General features: G+C 37.2%; 4 protein-coding genes and 1 pseudogene across 6 annotated transcripts; 4 read left to right on the top strand and 1 right to left on the bottom strand.

The window, feature by feature from the left end:
• The first annotated feature begins 2,739 nt into the window (after positions 1-2,739).
• LOC127812027 (uncharacterized) lies at positions 2,740-3,708 on the top strand. The gene has a single exon (XM_052352285.1). The coding sequence runs from the start codon at positions 2,976-2,978 to the stop codon at positions 3,288-3,290; it is 315 nt and encodes a 104-aa protein (XP_052208245.1). The 5' UTR covers positions 2,740-2,975; the 3' UTR covers positions 3,291-3,708.
• A 4,137-nt stretch (positions 3,709-7,845) lies between these two features.
• On the top strand, positions 7,846-10,533 carry LOC127812133 (uncharacterized). Its single transcript, XM_052352462.1, has 4 exons — positions 7,846-8,059; positions 8,136-8,363; positions 9,732-9,807; positions 10,322-10,533. Exons 1-4 carry the CDS (start codon positions 7,976-7,978, stop codon positions 10,348-10,350), a joined length of 417 nt encoding a protein of 138 aa, XP_052208422.1. The 5' UTR covers positions 7,846-7,975; the 3' UTR covers positions 10,351-10,533.
• A 137-nt stretch (positions 10,534-10,670) lies between these two features.
• On the top strand, positions 10,671-14,365 carry LOC127812131 (late embryogenesis abundant protein D-34-like). Of its 2 annotated transcripts, none has more exons than XM_052352459.1 (5): positions 10,671-11,489; positions 12,629-12,770; positions 12,885-13,470; positions 13,601-13,891; positions 14,023-14,365. In XM_052352459.1, exons 3-5 carry the CDS (start codon positions 13,141-13,143, stop codon positions 14,194-14,196), a joined length of 795 nt encoding a protein of 264 aa, XP_052208419.1. In that variant the 5' UTR covers positions 10,671-11,489; positions 12,629-12,770; positions 12,885-13,140; the 3' UTR covers positions 14,197-14,365. The 2 variants fall into 2 exon arrangements, with proteins under 2 accessions (XP_052208419.1, XP_052208420.1); XM_052352460.1 differs by having other exon boundaries at positions 12,624-12,770.
• A 131-nt stretch (positions 14,366-14,496) lies between these two features.
• LOC127812132 (transcription repressor OFP12-like) lies at positions 14,497-15,490 on the top strand (annotated as a pseudogene).
• A 2,597-nt stretch (positions 15,491-18,087) lies between these two features.
• Positions 18,088-21,820, bottom strand: LOC127810903 (uncharacterized). Of its 2 annotated transcripts, none has more exons than XM_052350495.1 (2): positions 21,556-21,820; positions 18,088-21,461 (listed from the first exon to the last, which is right to left on the bottom strand). In XM_052350495.1, the coding sequence occupies exon 2, from the start codon at positions 21,304-21,306 to the stop codon at positions 20,089-20,091; it is 1,218 nt and encodes a 405-aa protein (XP_052206455.1). In that variant the 5' UTR covers positions 21,307-21,461; positions 21,556-21,820; the 3' UTR covers positions 18,088-20,088. The 2 variants fall into 2 exon arrangements, with proteins under 2 accessions (XP_052206455.1, XP_052206456.1); XM_052350496.1 differs by having other exon boundaries at positions 18,088-21,231.
• Positions 21,821-22,588: the final 768 nt, after the last annotated feature.

The raw sequence follows: 22,588 nt of genomic DNA, 5'->3' as shown, positions 1-22,588 counted from the left end.
AAGTTAACAGCAAGAATTCTATCTCGTCAATTATATTTATTTATGATAATTTATTTTGAAAGCATTGCGTTAATACACAAACCCTTTTAAAAAACAAAAGGTTGTCTAAAGCAAGCTTTGAGCAAACAAGAAGCATGCGGTGTATGGTAGTATCCAAGCAAGAAGATGAATCTAGAGGGCCCAAGTGAAGAGGGTAGGGCAAGTCTAAGGCACCCCTCAGAGTCTCCACATGGGTGGGTCCTAAGAATTCCATGCAAATGTTCATGCAATTTGTCTAAGTTGACCAACTTTCTTTTCTTGAAGTTGGAAGTATAAGGCCCAAATACTAGTTATAAAAATGGCTTATATAATAATTATAAAATTATTATTCTTTTGAAGTCATGGGCACTTTTTTTTCCAAACAAAACAATCAGGGTTTGCTTAAAAAATTGAAGAAAAATCATCCTAATTGACAACCCGTTATGCTGGCACTGGGGACTGTTACTAGCACATGCCACAAGCACAATATATAATTGAATCATATGATGATAAGAAGGAGAAGTATATATTAATATTGATATGTAACGAACAAAGTATTTTGGCTATAATCTTGTTATCTAATAGAACAAGAAGTTATAACTCTTTTTTTGGTTTCTCATTGAAGGATATAAAGCAGCTAAGTTCAATTGATGAATCTAAATGATTGAGGACTTTGGTAAGGGCAAGAGGGTGCATGTGGATGTCATGTGAAGGGCATTAATTAAATTAATACAAACTCTAAAAATATTCACTAATGTCAATTGCTTATGAGAATGGAGGAACAGAAATATGGCCCCATGCTAAAGGCCTTTTGATGGATCAGTGGTTGCTCGTGAAATTTTTTTGTTCCTTTGTACGTTTCTTTGTAAGACTATTTAAATTTGAATTTAATTCATTGTGAGAGGATTCTAGTTAATTCTCGATTTTAGTATTGGAGATGACTAGTTTTTTGTTTGATTTAGTTTGATCTCGGGTTTAATATATACCAAAAACTTTTTGAAGGTTTTTAATAAAAAATTATAATTCGTAATAAATAATAATATTAAATATTAATAAAAAATATACACACATATTCATATATGTATGTATTCGGTTATTGTTTAATTTGTTTTTTATGAAGCTAGGAATTACATTTAGAATATTGTATTATGTTGATTCGGTGCAATAAAATTATGTTCATAAAATATATTTTTAAAATATTATCTAATAAACTTTCATTTAAAGTTTTTAATTGTTTTTACAAATGCATAGCATGAATCACCCTCGTGCATGATCAGACAAACGAGAGGCCCCTACAGAAGCCAATAGATAATGGGTAACAAAGCATAATGCTTTAATTTATGTGCTTTGATCTTTTGCTTTTCACTTTGTGTATCAATATATATGTATTATAGGGAATTTACAGAAGTTGATTGGATATAATGAGCCCTCAATCTCATGGCATTGACCATATACTTGACTACAACTTTGCAGCTCACAGTCAGTCACATGGAGGAAGAAGGAAGAAGAAAACGATTTAGATTTTTTAAATAGATCGGAGATATCTCTTGACTCTATTAGGCCTTAATTGGGAACAGTTCTTAGAGAGCAATTGCCTTGAATTAAGAAATTAAGAAAGAAAAGAAGAACACACACACACACACACACATATATATATGTGAAGATGCAGTAGTTGTGGGCGCAGATAATTAGTTTAGAGTCCTCAAAAGCTACAAAAAGACAGTGAGAAGATTGATAAAAGTAACTGATAAAACACATTACTTTCGATCTCTACAAATCCATTCCGGTGTGCCACTAAGGGGATTGTCTGGAAAGCCTTTTAACTAATTGATTGATGATACTGCTCAGCTCATGAGACGTGGCCAATCATAATTAATTACCTCTGTAATCTCATCTTTTCCGACTCTTTACTGTAATCCTCACATTTTGGTTTGTCTCTAATAATTGAGGGAGGAACATTTGCGAACGTACGTACAAATCAATTAAATTATATGAAAGCTCCTCACTCCTCACTCCTCAGTAATTGTACCGGTTTCTATGGTTTGTCAACAGTCCAACTGCCGACAACAAAACTTAATTCCCAAATGTGGCTTAAATGGGGTGGTTTTAAATTTGAAATTAAACTCAAATTCAAAACAGAAATTTAATGATAGTTAAAGGAGAAATCAACGATCAAAATTGTTTTAAAACTTGATTTTGTAACCCAAATTGGTTTTGAAACTTTTGTAATGGAACTAATTAAGAAATGAGAAGGTGAGGGTTTTTGGAATAAGCTTATGTTTACAACACGTAATTTGTATGTAATTTTATGGTATGATTACCCTAAATTTTCTTGGATCAATTATTATGGCCCTTGAAGCACGGAAGACCGCCATATATATATTAGTCAATTTAATGGTGTCCGGTTGAGGTGTTGTTTCTATATGGTTAGGTTAGGTGAGCCCTAAACTTGAAACCATGGAAGTTCTGAAAAGTGGAGCTATAATATATTTAAAAGCAATTATTAATTCAACTATCTCATTGCCAACCGAAAGTAACTGTCAATCAAACAAAACCCAAAACTAAATACAAGAGAAGGTGACAAAACGGGGGGAAGTAGATAGAATCGAATCCATCACCCACTCGAATTTATTAATTATGAGTTTTAATAATATATAAAATTAATGAATGGCAAAAGAGAGAGGACCCCCAGTCCAGACAATCTTGGCTCATTTCCCCCACTGCCCACCTCATGTCCCCTTGGAACATGGAGAGAAAATTATGCAGCTCTCTCTCTCTTGATTTTCTCTCAAACCAAACATGCATGTATAAAAGCCAGCTCCCCCCACACCCCCCGGTCCTTCCCGGTGACTACTACTGCTACTGCTTTCTTTACAACTTTTGAGGTTTGAAGAAAGGGGGCGCGTTTATTATGAATTTGTTGATGATTGTTGAAGAAGAACATATTTAACTAAGAAATGGATCGTGAGATTGAGTCTGCAAAGTGTGAGTGTTGTGGGCTGAAGGAAGACTGCACCCAAGACTATATTAGTGAGGTGAAGGCAAAATTTGACGACAAATGGCTATGTGGGCTGTGCTCAGAAGCTGTGAGAGATGAAGTCGAGAGAGGCAAGTCTGTGATGAAGGAGGCTGTCAAGGCTCACATGTCCTTTTGTCGAAAATATAAATCCAATCCAGCCACTCGGGTTGCTGATGGGATGAGGCAGATGCTGCTGAGGAGAAGGTCCACTGATTCCAAATCATCTCCCTCTCCATCTCCATCCAACAAGTAGTACCATTCAAGATCACCAGGTACATGACAACCACAGCTAGCTAGAATAACAAGGAGAGGAATAAGATGCTGATGATGGATAATTGAAAACATTAAAATTAATTAATTAAGGAGGCCTCAAACTTTGGTTTATTAATGGGGTAAGGCTTGGCTGCCTGTCTTATAGCCAGGATCAATTCTTGTCTTGTAAATTAATGGATGCTGTTTCAATTAACAGAGGCTTCTTATAATTATTAATTAGTTTCCTTTGCTGTGTTAATCTTTCCTTTTCTTCTCTGGAAACACAATAATCTTAATTTCATGGCAGCTCCATCACCATGTCTTCCAATTTGCAGATGAGGGAAACGAAATCCTTTCTTCATTTTCTTGCAACTATGTAGAGTTTATGCTTTCCAGATTTTCAGAATGTTAGAAAGAACTTTGGTTTTGGTTTTAGAACATAAAGCCCTAATTATTTCTTTATGCTAAATTAATATATATTCCTTTCCAAGCTCACTTGATTTGTCATATTTTAAAGAGTAATTAATGCTATGAGTGATGACTGATGGTGGTGTCATCAATTATGTATCGCAACATATTAGGTAGAGATGATAATAACATATGATCTCCTTAATCTTTTTCAATAAAAAGACACACATAACTTATGACATTAATATGACTTCTAGTATCCTATAATCTAAATATACAAGTGAAGAACACAACACAGAGTAGTAATATGTTAGTAGCATCTATTATTAATACATATGCAAGTGTCAACTTCCACATTAATTACAAGTGGAATGACAAATTAAAGCAATATCCTATATATCTTATGCTTCAATTATTCAAGCTAATGAATTATTTTTTTAACCACCCACTAGAATTAGTGGTTGACAAGGGGGTTTAAATATATATTTATCATCTTAAGCTTTGGTTTAATCTGTCAATTAAAGTGAAAGATGAGTGTGTATTAACTAAGCTTTTAATTATATATATGGTTTATAAGCGGATACTACTTGATGATATCTTTGGATTATAATCACCAACATGGCCACCTCATTTCTAACTCTCAATACTAATTAGACCACTGTATTAACCACTACTCCTAAGTTGAATTGATTAACCTAAATTAAACATATTAAAATTAAATTATAAGGAGCTAAACTATTCCATATCTATGCACCAACGCGTTTTGATGATTTGAGCAATCTTTTGTCCTAAATAAACCTTCAAATTGCATTCTAGGAGAAGATAATTAAAGATAATCAAGAAATGTGCACATATGTCAATTAAGTAAGAGTGCCACCTATCTTCTTCACCCATGACTTGGAAGTCAAGATGACAACAACTTTCTTTTTTATTTAGTGTTTTCAACAACTTTTTTCTTTTTTGACATAATATATGATAGATAATCCAATCAAAGTGATGGATATTAACCCTTGGACTCTCCAATGAATTATTTAGAGACCATATAATAATAACCTAAAATTATATTTGGACATAAAGTTTTGATATTTCGTGCGATATTTAAGTAATATGTGAGTAAGTTATTTAGTGCAAAAGTAACTTAGACGAGGAGACTCACTAGACACACATATTATTAATATTGATACAATAATACACAATAAGTAACTCACAAGTGAATTACTCGAATGTGATATGAAATATTAAAATTTTATGTTCAAATAACATTACCTTATAATCAATTAATTGATGAAGGACATCTTCAAAGACTTCTAACACTCCACGTTGGTGACTATTATGGTTTTTCCACGCGTTCACAAGGTTAGTTAATATATAGACATGTGGGCTATTAGGAGAGATGTAACACCAAGTGATTAGACACACATATAATAAATTATTATATTAAATTTTTTAAATTATTTTACTAAAAGATCATATATAAAATTACATAACAATATACAGTTTCTTCTATTGAATAATATTTCAAATTATTTTCATTGTCTCAAAATATTGACAAAATAAAAAAGTTATAAATTACGTACAAAATTATATCTCGGCATATATATTTATAATTACAAGGTTTAAAAATATATTTCTATTTAATCGGGCGAACATCTTTTTATTTTTAAAAATATAGGGTTATCTTGAAATTTAGCTAACAAATCTAATGAATAGACAGATAACATATATGTGATGGAGTTTATTTTTGTGGCAAACTAATCTTACCATTATTAGTGTTATTGTGAACTAGGGTTTGTGAGGCTTCTATGTGTTTGGTCAAGGTAATGCTTCCTTGCTTGCTATGCCACTCCTGGCAGGCTGCACAATTCAATGATTTGGGTACTTTATCTTGAAGATCTCCATCACAATCTCTCTTCACCATATGTAATAGATTTTATGATTTGACTTCTTTATCATAATTGATGTTAGTTTGACCTCTCATATATGGAAAAATCTTGGGGGATAATTGATGTTAGTTTGACCTCTCATATATGGAAAAATCTTTTTTTTTTTTTTTGGGGGGGGGGGGGGGTTTCAAGAGGGTTATCTTTACAGAGAAAGGGCAAAAGACAAAATCATCCCTTTAAACTTTACAAATTTGCAAGGCCCTGCCCTTGCCTTGCTCTCTGCGCTCGCTCCCTTCCTATGGTTGTCCCTCCGCTGCCTTCGTCTTTTCGCAGCGCCTCGTTGCCATCGCCGCATGCCCTCACCTCGTCGATGAGACGAGAAAAGGCAGGGATGGCAGCGATGCAATGGAGGTGAGGTGACTACAACGAGACGACGAGACATCGCGAAGAGGCGAAGGCGCAGCCATGAGAGGGGAGCGAGCAGAGAGCAGGGCAGGGGCAGGGTTTTGCAAATTTGCAAAATTTGAGGGGACAATTTTATCTTTTTACTCCCTTTCTGTAAGGCCCTTGATAATTCTCTCGGACTCTGTAGTAAGGCTCTTCATATAAATACAAACATAAATTTTTTACTTTGGATTATATTAATGATGATGCTATTAGAATTGGCTTAAATTCCCCTAAGACATGAATTGGGAACTTTTATTTATTTATTTTTTTGATGAGAGAGAATGGTAAAATTGTTTTGTGGTTGTGTGACTAACGGATGACTAAACACCCAACTTCTTTGGGGTAGCTGTGGGTGTGTGTTGGTCGATTGTTCAATTAGGCTAATTTTATTTATTTTTTTCATTTGCATATTTGTTCTTCCTATTTTATGGCTATGTTTGTGAGAAATAAGAGATAGAGAATGAAATGGAATATAAGGGTAAAATAAGTGATGTAAGGTTTATTAACTTTCTATTATTTGAAAAAATAAAAAAGAAAAACTATTCTTTCCATTCCCCTACCTTCTCTCCTGGACCATCATTTGGACATAATTTAAAAATTTTATATATGAATATTTGGTTGGTTCGATTATTAAATTTATAGAAATGTTAAAATTGAATAAACTGAAATTATGTAAAAAATTGAATGAACCGATTGAACAAACTAAAAGGTTAAACAAACCAAAAATTGAATAAATTCGAAAAAACTGAACCAATTGAAAAAAATCAAAAAAGACAAAATAAATTAAAATAATTTGTGACCTTATTGTTGTGGTGCAATCGAGTCGACCCGTGATTTTAATGATTTAAATTGATTATCAGATTCTTTTAACTGCAATAGTTCATCTATCTAAAAATAAATTTGATGTTACTTATACAGTGAAGCTTACACACCCAGACGTTCAAATGATCAAAATACCCTCACAAAAATTACAAATTTGCTTCCCCTGCCCTTGGCTACCTCCCATCTCATCTTTCTCCCATTTTTTCCACGATTGTCGCCTTTCTTTCACCGCCTCACCTTGCGTAGATTGCTGCATCACCTTGCGTTGACCATCGCAGAGAAAGAGGATTCTCAGCGGTCAACGTGAGGCGAGGTGGTGAGATGAAAACGGCGAGAGAAAAGCGATGACCGACGACTGCAACAAGTGGCCATGGAAAGAAAGAGAGAAAGAGGAAAGATGAGGCACTCAAGGACAGAGAAAATAAATTTATAGTTTTTGGAAGAATATTTTAATCATTTATGCATCTAAGAGTGAGTTTGATAGCATTTAGTTAGAAAAGAAATATTTTTCAACTTGCATGGAAAACAAAAATCATCTCCTCTTAGATGGAATTTTTCATACAAAAGAGGCAAAAACATGTTTTAATGATTGTATCATGAAATTTAATTCTATGAAAAATATAATGTGTTAAATACAAAAGATAGAATTCAATTCATTAGATGTGACATTTTTTATGTATTTTTTATATTATCAAACACGTCATAGCACTTATGATGATACCCTCACTATACAAAAAGTATTTTTCTTAAAATTAAGACGTCTTTAATTGTATTATTTAGAATTTAATTTTAGATAATAATTATCTAGAAAATAAAAATCATATTACTCATTTGAAAATGAATTTTATAATAAGAAGTTTTAAATGTATCCTATATATATTTTTTATAAAAAATTAAAAATATTTAACTATTTGTATAAAAAATATGTGTAATAATTATAATTTTTTTTTATGATAAATGTGTGGAATCACAATTTAATTATTTTCGTTCTTGCGTTGCGTGATGGATTTGGCATTTGGGAATTTGTGACATTGGCGGAGGCAAGAGGTAGATTTGCAGCGGACTCCAGTAGGAGATAAGCGAACGTACCTACCACAAACGTGAAGCAGCAAACGAAGCTCCGAAAATGGCTGCAGCGGAAGGGGCGACCCTCAACCACGTATCCAGAGAGTCCTCCGACATACACCGGCTTGCCAATTTCTATCAGGAGGCAATTGGACCCATCAACACCCATCTCCCGTTAATCCTGTTTATTTCTTAAAATTAGTTGTTGGTTTTGGTTGCAGATTTTTGGGTTTGAGCGAGTGGAGAGCCCCAAGTTTGAATTCAACGTGATATGGCTGAAATTGGGCGGCTCTTTCTTTCTGCACCTCATAGAAAGAAACCCAGAGACCAACCTTCCTGAAGGGCCTTGGAGCTCCACCTCTGCCGTAGCTGACCCCAAGAATCTCCGCCGAGGCCACCATATCTGCTTCTCCGTCTCCAATTTCGATTCCTTTGTTCAAACCCTCAAGGTATTTATGTTTTCTCCTCCTTGTTTCTCTGCCTCTATAAGATGTATGTTATGGAGGCGACAGGTGATGATTACCTGTGTTGTGTAATTTTTTTGGGCTCTGGGGTTCTTGGATGTTTCAGTAAGCTTTTGTTGGATAACTCAAACTCATTTCTAATACAGACAAGGGTCTTCAGATAAAGTTCAGATAAAGTTCCGTATGTAGATATGTATTGAAGAATTAATCCCTTTAGAATTGTCGGCTATGATTAGGCACCCCTAGTTAAGTTGTTGATAAACTGCTGATCAGTAATCCGATGGATGATGTAGTCCGATTATTGAATTTGGGTGTTTAGAGTGTGCCCTACACTTTGATAACCGGAGTCACAGGTGTGATTGATTAGTTATATGGAATTGTGAGAATTGAGATGGTTTTCAGTTTTATTCATGCAAAACGATATTGTATGAGGGTTTTGTTTGTTTTTTATGTTTTTTTGTGTAGAAAACTCCATATTGAGTTGATTATGCTGTTTTTGTTGGATCATGGAGGTAGGCATTGTGGCCAAACTATGTTAAATTTTGTCTCTAGTTTTCTCTTGATTGATGTGTTTGATGTGCATGGTCCAATCCTAAGAGTTTTAAAGTAAGGATTTGGCCAATACCCATCCAGCTCAACTCTATATGATTGTTGCAAGACTTTGTTGTTGAAATCTTGAGTTTGACTTGCAAACAGAGGTTTCCTTTGTTAACTTTACAGAAAAGGGTGTGAATTTGGGTAAATTTTATATGAGTTTTTGCCGATGGTTGTTATAACTTTACATGTCCCATTTGTTGCCATTATTTCATGTCCCATTTGGGTAGTCCTTGTTGCAGCATTATGGTAATGTGTACTAGAAGTGCAATAGCTGCTGCAGCCTAGATGAAAATTTTTAGTTGGAAGGCTTTATTCTTAAGAACCGGGATTGGAAATGAGCTTTTAAGGGAAACCTTGGGGAGCTTTAACTTGTGGTAATGATGATATTGAGGACAGTGGCGGAGCCACATGTTGGCCAGCTGGGGCCTTGGCCCCAGCTGGTTTTTTTATTTTTTCAATTTTTTATATATATTAGTATGAATAATTATAATTTTTATAATTTGGCCAGGACTAAAATTAGCCCTTGGCCCGGACTAAAATTCTTCCTTGGCTCCGCCACTGATTGAGGATATGATATCTGCAGGCGGTTGCCTGATTGTCTTCCGTGTATTGCACATCTTCCAGGGGAAGAGAATGGACTGCAAATTATTGAACTACTGCAAACGGTTATGCCTCCTGTAGTTAGGACCACCAATTTGCATTGGGTTGGAGAATTTTCATTGCCTCTCTGTATAAAACAGAGGTTCTCTTGTGCAGGAAAAGGGAATTGAAACGCACCAGGTGACTCAGCCAAATGGAAAGACCAAGCAAGTATTCTTCTTTGATCCAGATGGTAAGCTCTCGACACCACCTCCCCCATTTTTGTTTCTTTCACATAGCTTCTTCACTGCCAAATGCCATGGCGTCAGACTGAAGCTATGTAATGTAGACCCTCCTGCAATGCGTTGCCACGTGGACCCTCCTGCGACCCTCACAATGCAGTTGCCCTGTGCAGTCTGGTGACGCCTTTTAACTGTTTATGTGCTGAATTGATAAAAAGAAATCAGTAGTACAGAACTATTTCATCGAAAGCATGCCCAACGAGTATATTGGTCAGATATCCCATGTCCTATCTAAAATGTCAAGTGTGAGGTACATGTAAAAGGGTGTTCACTATGCACTAGGTTCTCCTAACCTTTCTGAGGGTTAGGGGAGGGTATCCCAAGTGTTGGATAACATAGAGTCAGAGATGGGTATTCAAGCCCCCCGGGAGGGGGTTGAGAAATTCAGAGCTCTTCTTGATGTTCTTCGATATAGACATCTGTCCCTGCATATATTCATCACACTCTTGTTATGTTCACTTGCAGGTAATGGTTTGGAGGTTGCTAGCATGTAAGCTTCAGAACAATAAGCTGGGCTCTTCACCGTAGGCGTGGAACAACAAAAATTATACATATATATATATATATAAATTTAAATATAAGGGCAGGAAAACCAGATGTCCCTGAATTTGGATGTGAAATGGTATGCAACTGTGCTGCCCCGTAGTGCTTATATAATGCTGGTTCAGTTTTGTGCCTTTCTGCTGCATGCATATGCTTTATAGCCTAAAAAGCATTAATTAGATATGCGGCCATGCTCAATGCAACGTACTTGGTGATTTTGGTTTGCAGATTCAGGGAAGGGAATGATTAAACAAAAGAGATTGCAATTTCTTGTTTGTTTACATGAGTAATGTTACAAGAAGAAAGAAAAGACAAATATAGGATGTGATGACAACAACTCATTTCTCTTGATTTCTAATCATTAACATTAATTATTTAGGAAGTATGTTTAATTTGGTGACGTCTTTCCTAAATGAGGAGGAGTACATTGGTTTATTTAGAGGCCTTTTATCTCATTAAATTGATGGTTTATATTGTGGAGGTACCATCAAATTATATGAAATAGTGAATGTGGCGTATTTAGAAATTGATTGATCTCTTAGCCTTAAAAATTTTTATCAATTTTTAATTTTATGTTCTTTCCGTTTCTAGGTAATACAGGTTACAGTTGATTCAAATTGATGTCATGAGAATGGAAAATAGGGCATTAGGATTCAAATCGATATTTTAAACATTATAGGCCCAGATTGTCCTACCTTTTCTAAGAAGTATTTTTTTTAAATTATTTTTAATTTTTAATTTTTTTAAATAATAAAAATATGTTCACTTTGTTATTTTTAAAAATAAAAAAAATTATAAAAAAATCCAAAGTGTTTTATCCAAAACGAAGTCCATACTTGAAAAACTCGTGTATTCTCTTCTCGGCAGGACATGTGAGAACAATTAGAGAGAGAGATAAGAGAGAGTGGGGCACGACTATTGAAGAAGAGTTGCGAAGATGGCTGAGCACGGTGGCGGAGGAGGCTGTTGTCCTCTGATGGATCTGCTCCGTTCCGATTCGATGCAACTAATTCAGCTCATCATCCCCATCGAGTTTGCCCATGACACTGTCGCCTATCTCGGCGACCTCGGCCTCATCCAGTTCAAAGACGTTCGCTCTCTCTCTCTCTCTCTCTCTCTCTCTCTCTCTCTCTCTATATATATATATATATATACATATGCATATACATGAATTGTTCACTCCGATAGTGGTTTTGAGCCAGACATTATAGGTTTTTGATATACTGGAGCCCTATGTGAGGAATTGTTTGACTTGAGTTCTCAATTTAAATTTCAAGTCCTGTACTGTAGTTAGGGTTTTGGTCTTGTTTTGTCTGGTTTGAGTTGTAGTATGCACGATTGAAGTCTGATTGATCGGAATTTCGAGCTGATTTCAGTTCGTTCGCTAGGTTTTTTTCAAGTTAATTTATTTATTTATTCAAAATTAAATAGTTTTAATTTTTTGAATAATTAAATTTATTTAATAAAATATTATTAAAAAATTATTTTCAAAATTTAAAAAAGAATACATTTTTTAGTTTTTTGTTTTGAAAAATAATTTTACAAAAAGAATGCGTTTTTAATTTTTTAAAAACAGTTTACTAAAATAAAATATTAAAAATGAATTTAAAAATTAAAATTAAAAATTAAAAAATAAAGAGAACGTAACTTTAATTACTAAGATAGACATAAATTTTGTATGAAGATCGAATTAAATCTACTACTTTGTGATATTCTAAGCTCTTGAACGAGTATGACAGGTTATCTATGTTACCTTTAGGGTAAAATTGTGTTATTTTTATTGATTCTCTTACTTCAAATGAGTGAATTTTATAACTTGAGAGTATTTGTCAACTATTTACATGTCGCTCGAATTTTACTAAGATCGCTTTAGTAATGTGACCTATACCTTTAAATTTTATAACACAAGTTTATTCATGTGTTGTGTTGTGCGATTAAGAGTCTTATCGTCTCGCTGACCGTTGCTATATCATCAATAGAAGGAGAATGAAAGGGTTATCAAAAGTATCAAAAAAATAAAAATATTTTCACTCAAATTATAAATTTACAAATTTTGTCATTGCCTTACCCGCTTACTCTCTCATCTCTCTTATCTTCCCACCTCTCTCTTCTCTTTTCATAGTTGTTGATGTAATCACCAATTAGCACTGTCTTTACCTTGTCGTTGTTGTCTTATTATTATTGTCTTATCATCTCGCTGATCAGTGTTGTATCATTAATGAAGAGAAGATGTAATGACAATCGATGAGCGACAACAAGAAGGCAATAAAAGACAACAACAGTTAACAATTACATAATCTGCCATGGAAAGAGAGGAGAGAGGGAAGAGGCAAAGCGATGGAGGATTTGCAAATTTACAATTTAAATGAAGGTATTTTTGCCTTTTTGGAGCCCTTCAATCAGCAGATGTGTCGGGCACTGTAGATTAATTCTCGTCAAAATTACATTCGAAGCGATTGATGACCAATTGTTGTCATTCTGATAGCATATCCACCTTTCAAACTGCCACGTGTAAGAGAGTTACACAGCCCACTGTAAAACAACTCAGCTCTCGAGTTGCCACGTGTGATGCAGCTGACCTACTTAAGAACGGAAACGTGTCACCGCATACCCACGCGTCAAAACCTGTTTCTCAGCTATAATAAACCCCCTCCCTCAACTTCTCGTCATCACCAACTTAAACGCACAATCCAGCGATCCTCATATCTTGCCGGAACCCTACCAACATCGCCGCCATAGACATGAGCCAGCCACAGCCCCGTCGACCGCAGGACTACGTCGAACAAGAGCCCATCAAGTATGGTGACGTTTTCTCGGTCACCGGCGACCTCGCCGAGAAGCCTATTGCACCGCAAGATGCTGCCGTGATGCAGACGGCGGAGACCACTATGTTTGGGGAGGTCCAGAGGGGCGGACCAGCAGCAGTCATGCAGAGTGCAGCTGCAGTTAATGAAAGAGCTGGGCTGGTTCGCCCCCGCGACGCAGCCGCAGTCACCGGCGATAGGGAAATGAACGTCACGGCCACGGACTACCAGGGAACCCGCGTCATAACTGAATCGGTCTCCGGACAGGTATCACCTTACGTTTTTTTTATATGATTTCGTCATATAAGAAGACGATTGGGGGCACTAGGAATTGGTTTAAATGAATGGGGTATTTAACAAAAAAACAAAATTAAAAACGGGCTGCTTCTATGTATAGGTTGTGGGGCAATACTACGACGCCACGCCGCTGCAACAGGGGACCGCTCCAGCAACCGCTTTGCAGTCGCAAATAACCATGGGCGAAGCTCTGGAAGCAGCGGCAAGTGTGGTGGGCGACAAGCCGGTGAACCAGAGCGATGCCGCCGCCTTACGGGCGGCGGAGGCGAGAGCCACCGGCATCAATATCATAACTCCCGGCGGCGTTGCGGCCGCGGCGCAGTCGGCGGCTTCGTATAACACCGCCGTGGACAGCGACGAGGACAAGGTCAAGCTCGCTGATGTTCTCAAGGTACCATAATCGGCAACACTTAATAAAGTTTTTTTCTAAACTATCCGGTCAACAAGATTAGTAAGTGTAATTAAGAATTTGTTGGATTTATGATCAAAATTTCATGTTTAATTAATGGGGGGTGAGTTCAGGATGCGACGGCGAAGCTGCCGGGGAATAAGGTGGTGACGAGAGAGGACGCGCGGGCGGTGAGCAGCGCGGAGAGGAGGAGCAACCCGAATCTGACGACGTATCCGGGGGGAGTGGCGGAATCGGTGGCTACAGCTGCTAGGTTCAACGAGCAGGCCAAGGCCACTGCCATGTGAACTCTGATGGATAGAGGACTTGATTAAGAGCGACACTACGTTGTATGCTATATATTTATATAATAATGCTTGTTTGTCCATGGTCTTGTCATTTTCTTCTTCCGTGTTGGGTAACAAAAAGTGACTTTGTTTTTGGCTGGGTTTTGTATGAAAACTACTGTTGTGTATATATATATGTTTTTTGTTTTCTTTCAAGTATGCCATTTTAGCATTAATTTGGGTACAAACACATTCAAAGTGGGGAGAAGATTAATTACCAAATGGGCTCATGCATGCATATGGACAAATGGAAGATATGTAATAATTAAAAATCTAATCTTGATACATAACGCAGATACTATTCACATGGTCCGTATATAACAATAATATTTATACTCTTTTCTTATCATCATACTTGTACCATTTACAATGTACAAAAAGCCTGATAATGCGCATGCATGCATATATAGACAGCCAACACTAAATATAGAACAGATACAGACACAGATGCAGATACCCCCCTCCCCCTCTCTCTCTCTCTCTCTCTCAAAATGGGGAGCATATTTTGGAAGCGATTCCAGGTCTGCTGCAACAAGTTGAAGTGCTTCTCCACAAATTTCAGCACCTGCAGCAGCTCACAACAAGATCATGAATATCACCGCCAATATCCATCAGCATCTACCCTAATCAGCACCACCTCCGGCGACTTCTTCTCTTCCTCCGACGCCGCCGCAGATGACTCCGACTCCCCTCTGGATCTCGCCACCGTCTTCGCCTCCCAACGCTTCTTCTTCTCCTCCCCCGGCCACTCCAACTCCATCCTCCAGTCGCCGGAGACACTCCAACCCTTCTTCGACTACCCACCACTCGCCGGCTGCGTCGCCGTCCACACGGAGACGCCGGACCCGTACCGGGACTTCAGACAATCCATGCTGGAGATGGTGGAGGCCCGTCGGTTAACGGACGTCACAGCTAAATTGAGATATCTCATGAGCTTCTCTTGTGTTACCTGACCCTAAACCCCAAGTCTAGCCACAAGTTCATTGCTAGTGCTTTCTCTGACCTTGTCATGTCCCTGATGTCGGCCGACGGCCGCCGGAGGTCAGATGTTCGACGAAGGTTATTAATGTAATAAGGTCGTTTCGTTTATTTAGTTTTATTTTGTCTATGGGCTACTGTTTGTCTAATTCGGAGGGGGAAAATGTCTCATCTTTGAAGACAAAAAGCGAAGAAAAACAAATTGTTGAATAAAAAAACCAAGGGAAGCGTGGCGGCATATTATCATGTCTTGAATCTTCATGTATGCGTTCCTATTTTCTGATCTTTCTGCTTGATTTCTCCACAAAACTCCTTGGGGGAATGAACCATTGGATCTTATTTTTTTGTTTTAAGTCTGATGGGATATACATAAAATTGGTAATTAAGCCCGGAGAGATTCCTGTTCATGTTCAGGTTTCATGAGTCTTAAATATTTTTTATTACATCCTAAAAACACTTGTGGGCTCTTGTAATGTGTTTATTGGGCAAATTAAGGATTGATGATGACATTGTTATACATGAAAGCTCACGATCACCTCATGATTTTCAGTTATAGTTGTTAATATTAAGTTTTTTTGTCAAACCTGGTAAACAGAGAACAGGGAATTGGATAGGATCTTATGTCCCTTGCGTAGTATGTAATCTTGCCCCTTCACTCAAGGGAAAAGAAATTTCTTCTTTGTTATTTGAACAGTTTTGGCATCATTTTCATGTTTGTTTCGAGAATCTTGTAAACAAATATTTTCAGAACCAAACCAAATGCATATGCCTCAATGCTTTCAGATATCTTTTTTCATTGTCCTGATAATAAGACAAATATACAAACATGGAGAATATACATACATATATATATATATATATACAAGCACACTATATACACGAACCACAGCCCATGTTTCTTAATTAATTGGCGAAAGTACAAAATTATTGGGAACTTTGTCTTGTGGGACGGACTTTAAGATAACTTTTTGGGTCCTATTGACATGTCTGGTAGCTTCTCCTACAGACTAATAAGTAGCGCCCTAACCCTATATATATATATATAATTATATGCACGGTTATGGCGGAGCTGTTAATTATTATTACAACAAACTACATGCACCTTCTTTTCTGCGTCAATTGCCATGTTGTCCCAAGAAGCAGGGGCAACATAATTGATAATATGGCGCTCATGGGTTTGGATATCATGGTATAAGATTGCTAGCTAGCTATATAGCTATGAAAAATAACAAATTTGCGAAGTGGACTGGGCCCTTCCTACCCAATCAACTCATCGCAATATTATTAGTTTGCTGGTATATGCTGGATCGAACCCTGGATTAACAACTATATGTATATATGGGAAATGATATTAGTTAAAAGTGCGTGTGTGTGTTCATCAATAGTTGACGGCATATATATATGCTGGAACAGACAAGAATATATGTTTGGATGAATTAAACATATTAACTATTAACCCTCGTATCTAAGTGATAATGACACTAAAATCTGTGAGATCCTTTGCATTGACATTCAGGGCAACCCTTTTTCAACGTTTCAAGAGGCAGCTGCCACATTTCATGGGTAATTTAACGTGCATGAACCAAATCTGACTTTTTCCTTTATTTGTTTGTTTGAACACAATCTTACTTGCCACTACTGTATCACCTGCTATGCGACAAAAAGACCTGTGAGTTTACTATACATATAAAGTTGTGTATTTCCTTTCCCATTCAGGGAAGCCCTCTTAATTGTCCTTTTTCTCTTGTTCGGTTTTAATATAGAATTAATTATTTAGTTAAGGGTCAATTCATTAGCCTGCTTCACATATATAATAAGATTAATGGTTTCCTTAATACAAATACATATATATATATAGATAATGGTGGTGTTTTATGTAAAAAGGTTCAAGCTTTTGCTTCACTTAATCTATAAGTAATAAACACGTAAAGTGGTCTAAATTAAACCATTAATTAAATACGAAAGATTACATTAATTGGTCAGAGATGCCCCACCATGGGAAGAAGGAATCCCAATGCTGAAAGAAACCTACTGGCCCAGCTAGCTAGCTAACCCAGATACTGGCTAGCACTGCTGCAAGCAGTATTAAAGCTTGTAGTACTAATGTGATTCAAACTCTCTGCAAATCAAACGAAGGACTGCTACAACAGGACAGGACTATCAATTATCTATCCATCTATTTATATATATATACACACACACACACGCATACATAAGTCCAAGTAAAAAAAATAAAGAAAGAAAGATAAAGATTGTCAAATCTTCAATGATGGGTCATAGCAAAGCAAATCAAATCAAATATGACCCATTATTAATGAAGAAGCTCTTGATGCACACATTCTTTCCACAGACGCCTCTGCTGCGGATATCATCAAGGGTACTGCGAAATAGTGAAAATCGCACTCCATTACAGCCCAATCACAGCTCATTTGCGTAAGGTAGCTTCTATGACTCAACAGTCTACCCAATTAAAGACCATAGGTGCCTTATATGCCCAAATTACACTGTCTCTCGTTTATTTTTTCTTCGCATTTTATTATATTTTTTGTTATGATTACACCACCCTTTTATTATTATATCAGAACCCTTTGGTACGTAAATTCAAGAAATACCATACTAGAGACTGTTGTGCTGTTTTGACCATACTTTCGCAAATGAGTCAAATTGTTCATGAATTATATGTTGGATTCAATAAAAATGTTTTAACTTTGTTAAGATAAATGAGTTTAATTTGAGATTAATTTTAAAAGTTAATTTGTAAATAAATTGAAATAAAATTCAGTAAAACTCTACTCATTAAGTCTCATAAATTAGCTTGATTAGATATTTATAAATATACTCGATTAAAAATTTATGAATAAACTCACTTATAAATATATTAAATTTTAAATTTATTTTTTTAATAGAAAAAGAAATAAAGATGAAATAGTCTCTACACAAGATTGGGGTTTAATCCCCATTCTCTTCCTTCATTCTCCATTTTTCTTAAATCTCAACTGTCTTCTTTACCTTCACCGTTGTTTGTCCCCTTGCCGTCGACATTGCCGATCGCCTTTGTCTCCACTACCTCTGTTGACACTGCCATCCTTCTCCGTAGCCTTCGTAGCCTCTGCCATTTGCCATTGCCTTCCTCACCTCCAGCACTGTCTCTGCTACCGCCTCCTCTACCATTCGCCACTGTTAGCATTGTCATTGTTCTCCCTTTCTCTTGTTATTCTCTTACTTCTCTTGCAATTTCCAAAATCTTGTCTTGAGCTTGAGCTCGAACTCAAACTCAACTCACCAGAAGTTAAACAAGCTACTTGCTAGCCAAGCTCAAATTTGACTATTATAAATCAAGCTCGGGCTTGAACAGATTTTCAAACTCTATTCAAGTTCGAGCTTAGTATTTTTTTGTCTTTATGAATTGAGTCGGAGCTCAATAAAGTTCAGCTCAATTCGACTCAATTGCATCCCTACTTGATACATGAGATATGTAAGTTATTATATGTATTCACAAATTTATCTAAGAAAGAAAAATAGTGACTGTAAATTTTAAAAGAAAAAGAAATAGAAAGAAAAACAGCTTCAACATGAAACTAGGTTCGTCTAAACAGTTGCTTAAAGGAAGACAAATTATCCGTAGCCCTTTTCGACTGTAGACAGTAAATTCTGTGTCAGATATGCTTGGATTTGCTGAACGTTGGGACTGGCTTCAGTTCAGTCCCAATAACATCTTCTCAACTATTGATGCAAAATGACAAATGATTGAAGCCAAAAAAAAAAAAGAAAAAAAAAAAACCTCTCAACTACAAAAATATGCTGTTAAACCACACTCAGTGTAAGGCCCAACAAGGCCCACCAAGCAGGCCTATAGGTAAATCAACGGCCCAGGGTTGGCCCTTTAGGGCTAATATGATAAACGATTATGCAATCCCTTTGTTTGAGGAGTTTTTAACCATTGAAAGTACTCACCTTTTTAGTGAATATATGTCCCCTTATTAATAGGATTTGATTTAAAAAATGTTTAAAAAAATCAAATATTTACAAAAATTAAAATTTAATGACTAAATGTTAAAATTTCACATCTAAATAATATTTTCGGATATAAACATTTCCCATATCCCTGATCCTACAAACCTTTAGTTTATGGAACCAGGAAAAAAAAAAAAGTCCCCTTTAATATAGCATCTAATTAACTAAACAGACATAACTAGGTAGTAGGTAGAGATGAAAAATGGGCAGGACCGGGCCAGCCAGGCCCACCTTTCGCTTGGCCCACCCATTTTGTGGGCTGGACCGAATTTGACCTGCAGGGAGGCGGGCTGGGCTAGGCAATGGAAAATGGAGGCCCGGCACGGCCCTATGGCCCTTAATAAACAAGCCAGGGCGGGCCGGGCCATTTTGATGAACCACCTCTATTTTAGTAGACTATTTTGGTGGGCCAGCCCATTTTTGGTGGGTTGGGCTGTGGGCCACAAAGCACTAGCCTACACAGCCTGTTGCTACAGTACCGGGCCGGATTGGGCTGGGAGGTGGGCCAGCCGCCCGGGCCCATGGGCCACCCAGCCATTTGCCAACTCTAGTAGTAGGTAACCCAGCCAGTAAATGGATTTGTGACCATGAAAAATTCATCTTGTTATGACATTATTAGTATGCCCTCTTCCTTTCTAGAGTCCCTTTTGTTCTTACTTCTTGGCAGGTCACTTCCTAGCAGAACTTCAGACTGAAATTGGGCAATTCCTAGTTGTTTTCTTCTCTCCTACTTTTAAACAAAGTTGTCCACACTAACGATTCCAATAACACAATGAGAACCACAACTTTCAAATGAAATATGAAACTGTGGCAGGTTTTTGAACCGGATCAAGCTGAGAAGTAGGACACTGACCCTAAGGGCTAAGGCAGAGGTGAACGAGTACCTTTCTTTACTTTTCTTTGCTTGATCTTAACCTTCACATTAACACCATTATCAATGATGGATTGAAGTACTATCTGAAGCTTCCCTTCCAATTTTTCCCCTTTCCTTGGTGTGTAAACCACATTATGGATGTCATCAGCCAATGCTCTCTGGGCTAAAACATGTCCCACTGCAGCACAAGCAGTTGCGTTCCTCACTGATGACAGGTCAAACTTCATGTCCTTGGATATTGAATGAGCCACAGCAACAACCTTGCTAGTCGCCCGGTGAATGATGCAGGCACGAACAGATCCCTTCGTTAGGTAAATGTCTAAGCAAAATGGTTCATGGTAAGGAGCCGTAAGTTGATTGAAGGTGAGAGCCCTTTCCCTTTTCCCACCACAAGAACTGTCCATTTCATGTAGTGAAGAATTAAGAACGTCATTCTTAAGAAGTTTGGGCAAGCCCTTACCTTCAGTAACGGAATCATAACTTGCATTTTCCCTCTTTCTGGTTTCCTTTTGCTCTTCTTTGTTCTTAGAGGATTTTTCAGCCTCAGATGCCAACTTACCTTTTGAGTTCTCTCTTTCTTTCCTGTTTTGCTTGTTCTTTGTCTGTTTTTTGCCATGGAAGTCAAAACTGTATTCCTCAAATTCTTTGGAATCTCTATCAATCTTATAGAAAAGGCTTCCTCTGATTCTCATATCATCAATCTCATCAAAGTTTGGATCATCCTCGCTAGGCAAGCTGGAAGTAACCATCTCCTCATCAACAGCTTCAGTAACCAGACCAGTTCCTTCAGGTGCCCTATTTCTTCCTCTCCATGCCTCAGCTAAACCTGATGAAAGCTGCCACGCCTCGTCATCTACAAGTTCAATTCTGCAACCCTGCAGATGAGCTGTACCTCGCGAAAACAAAGTCGAAAGATGAGCCCCACTGCTGGCAATTCCAATTCCCTCATTATTGATCAATGGTGATTGTGTTGCTCCACCTCCATTTTCATTGTCAAAAAATGTCCGCGAACTAGAAGAAAAACAAAGCATTCTTGAAAGAGAATGAAAATTCACCGCTGGCGTGAAGTTGGCGATTCTTCTCAAAGACATTAATGCCATTTGGGTTCTTAACAGAAGATCTTTCACCTGCTGGAGGACACGAAAGAACGGCAAGACTAAGGTGCGGTATGACTGAAGCGGGCGTAACTCAGAGGAGCATTTCATCAAATAGTTGATATGCGACAGCGTTTTGTCCACCCAGAGCCATTTCTATTTTGGATTCAACGAGATGATATCATACGAATCCAGCTAAGGGAACAAAAAGGGCCAACTAAAGACACGAAATTTGTTCTTACAACCAATTGAATAAGTGATTTATCCTGACACCAAATTTGTTCTCATTCAGAACAGGAACTACCAGAAAAAATAAAAAATAATAAAAAAAAGAACAAGAATTAACGGAGCTAGACATACCAGCATGGATGCAGACGAGAGCGAAGGATAGAGCACATCCGTTGTGCTTAAAGCAGAGGCAGAGACGAACGGCGAAGGCACCGGAGCTGGCTGGATGTCTATCTCAGTTGCAGGCGATCTCCGTCAGCAACAATACATTGTCTTCACGATGCACCATTCCTTATCAGTAGTGTAGCTAACGCAAGAGCGACGAGACACAGAATGACCGATTGAAGAAGAAGAAGAACAGAGAAGGAGAAACAGTGGCGGTTGTTCTCACTTCTCAATATATAAAGTTTTTTTTATTATTAATTTTGGTTTTTTCCCAATTTCTATTTTCATTTAGAAATAAAAATTGATAACTTTAATTTGTTTCTAATTCAGTAATTCTCCTCCCCTTTAATAACTCTTAGTTAGCTTTTACTTTAGTTACCGCTGCAGCCTGCTAGGCTGCTACACTAGAGGGTTAAGAAAAAATATATATATTATTCATCTTTAGTAGATTATTAATGACGTGGCAATCCAAAAGGTGACAACATTTTGATTGTTTTCACCAAGTTTGAAAATACAGCCACAGGGCATTCTTCTGTTCTGGGGATTTGAAAAGCATATCGTAACATGTTTCCCACAAGCATCCAACTAAACAGTAACTGTGGCTCAATCAATCACAGAACTGAAAATTGCACCCTTTCTTGACCAAACAAGAGCAGGAGCAGCTCTTAACCCATCCCACAATCCCCCCAGATTCTATGAGAAAGATACCATCTTTTCTAACAAAAACATAATAGAGATCCAACCATTATGCTGGAACACACATTTCTATTGCCATACAAGACCTCAAACTGGAGACCAAATAGGATGGACGATCATGCTCCTCTAATAATAGGGGCTAAAAAACCACCAGCACGTACTCTATCAGACGCAAGGCATCAAACAGATTCTTTTGCTTTTGGTCTGATCACAGAACCTACTCAACTTTGCTGACTGACAATCAAGATTCTCATGATAGAGCATTTGCAACTTGAGGTTAAGAGAGCGGAAGAAGGAAGAAGAG

Source organism: Diospyros lotus, chromosome 10 (genome assembly GCF_014633365.1).
Source record: "Diospyros lotus cultivar Yz01 chromosome 10, ASM1463336v1, whole genome shotgun sequence".
Taxonomy (NCBI): Eukaryota; Viridiplantae; Streptophyta; class Magnoliopsida; order Ericales; family Ebenaceae; genus Diospyros; species Diospyros lotus.
The sequence above is the reverse complement of the archived record's forward strand: the minus strand, read 5'-3'. Positions and strand labels throughout refer to the sequence as shown.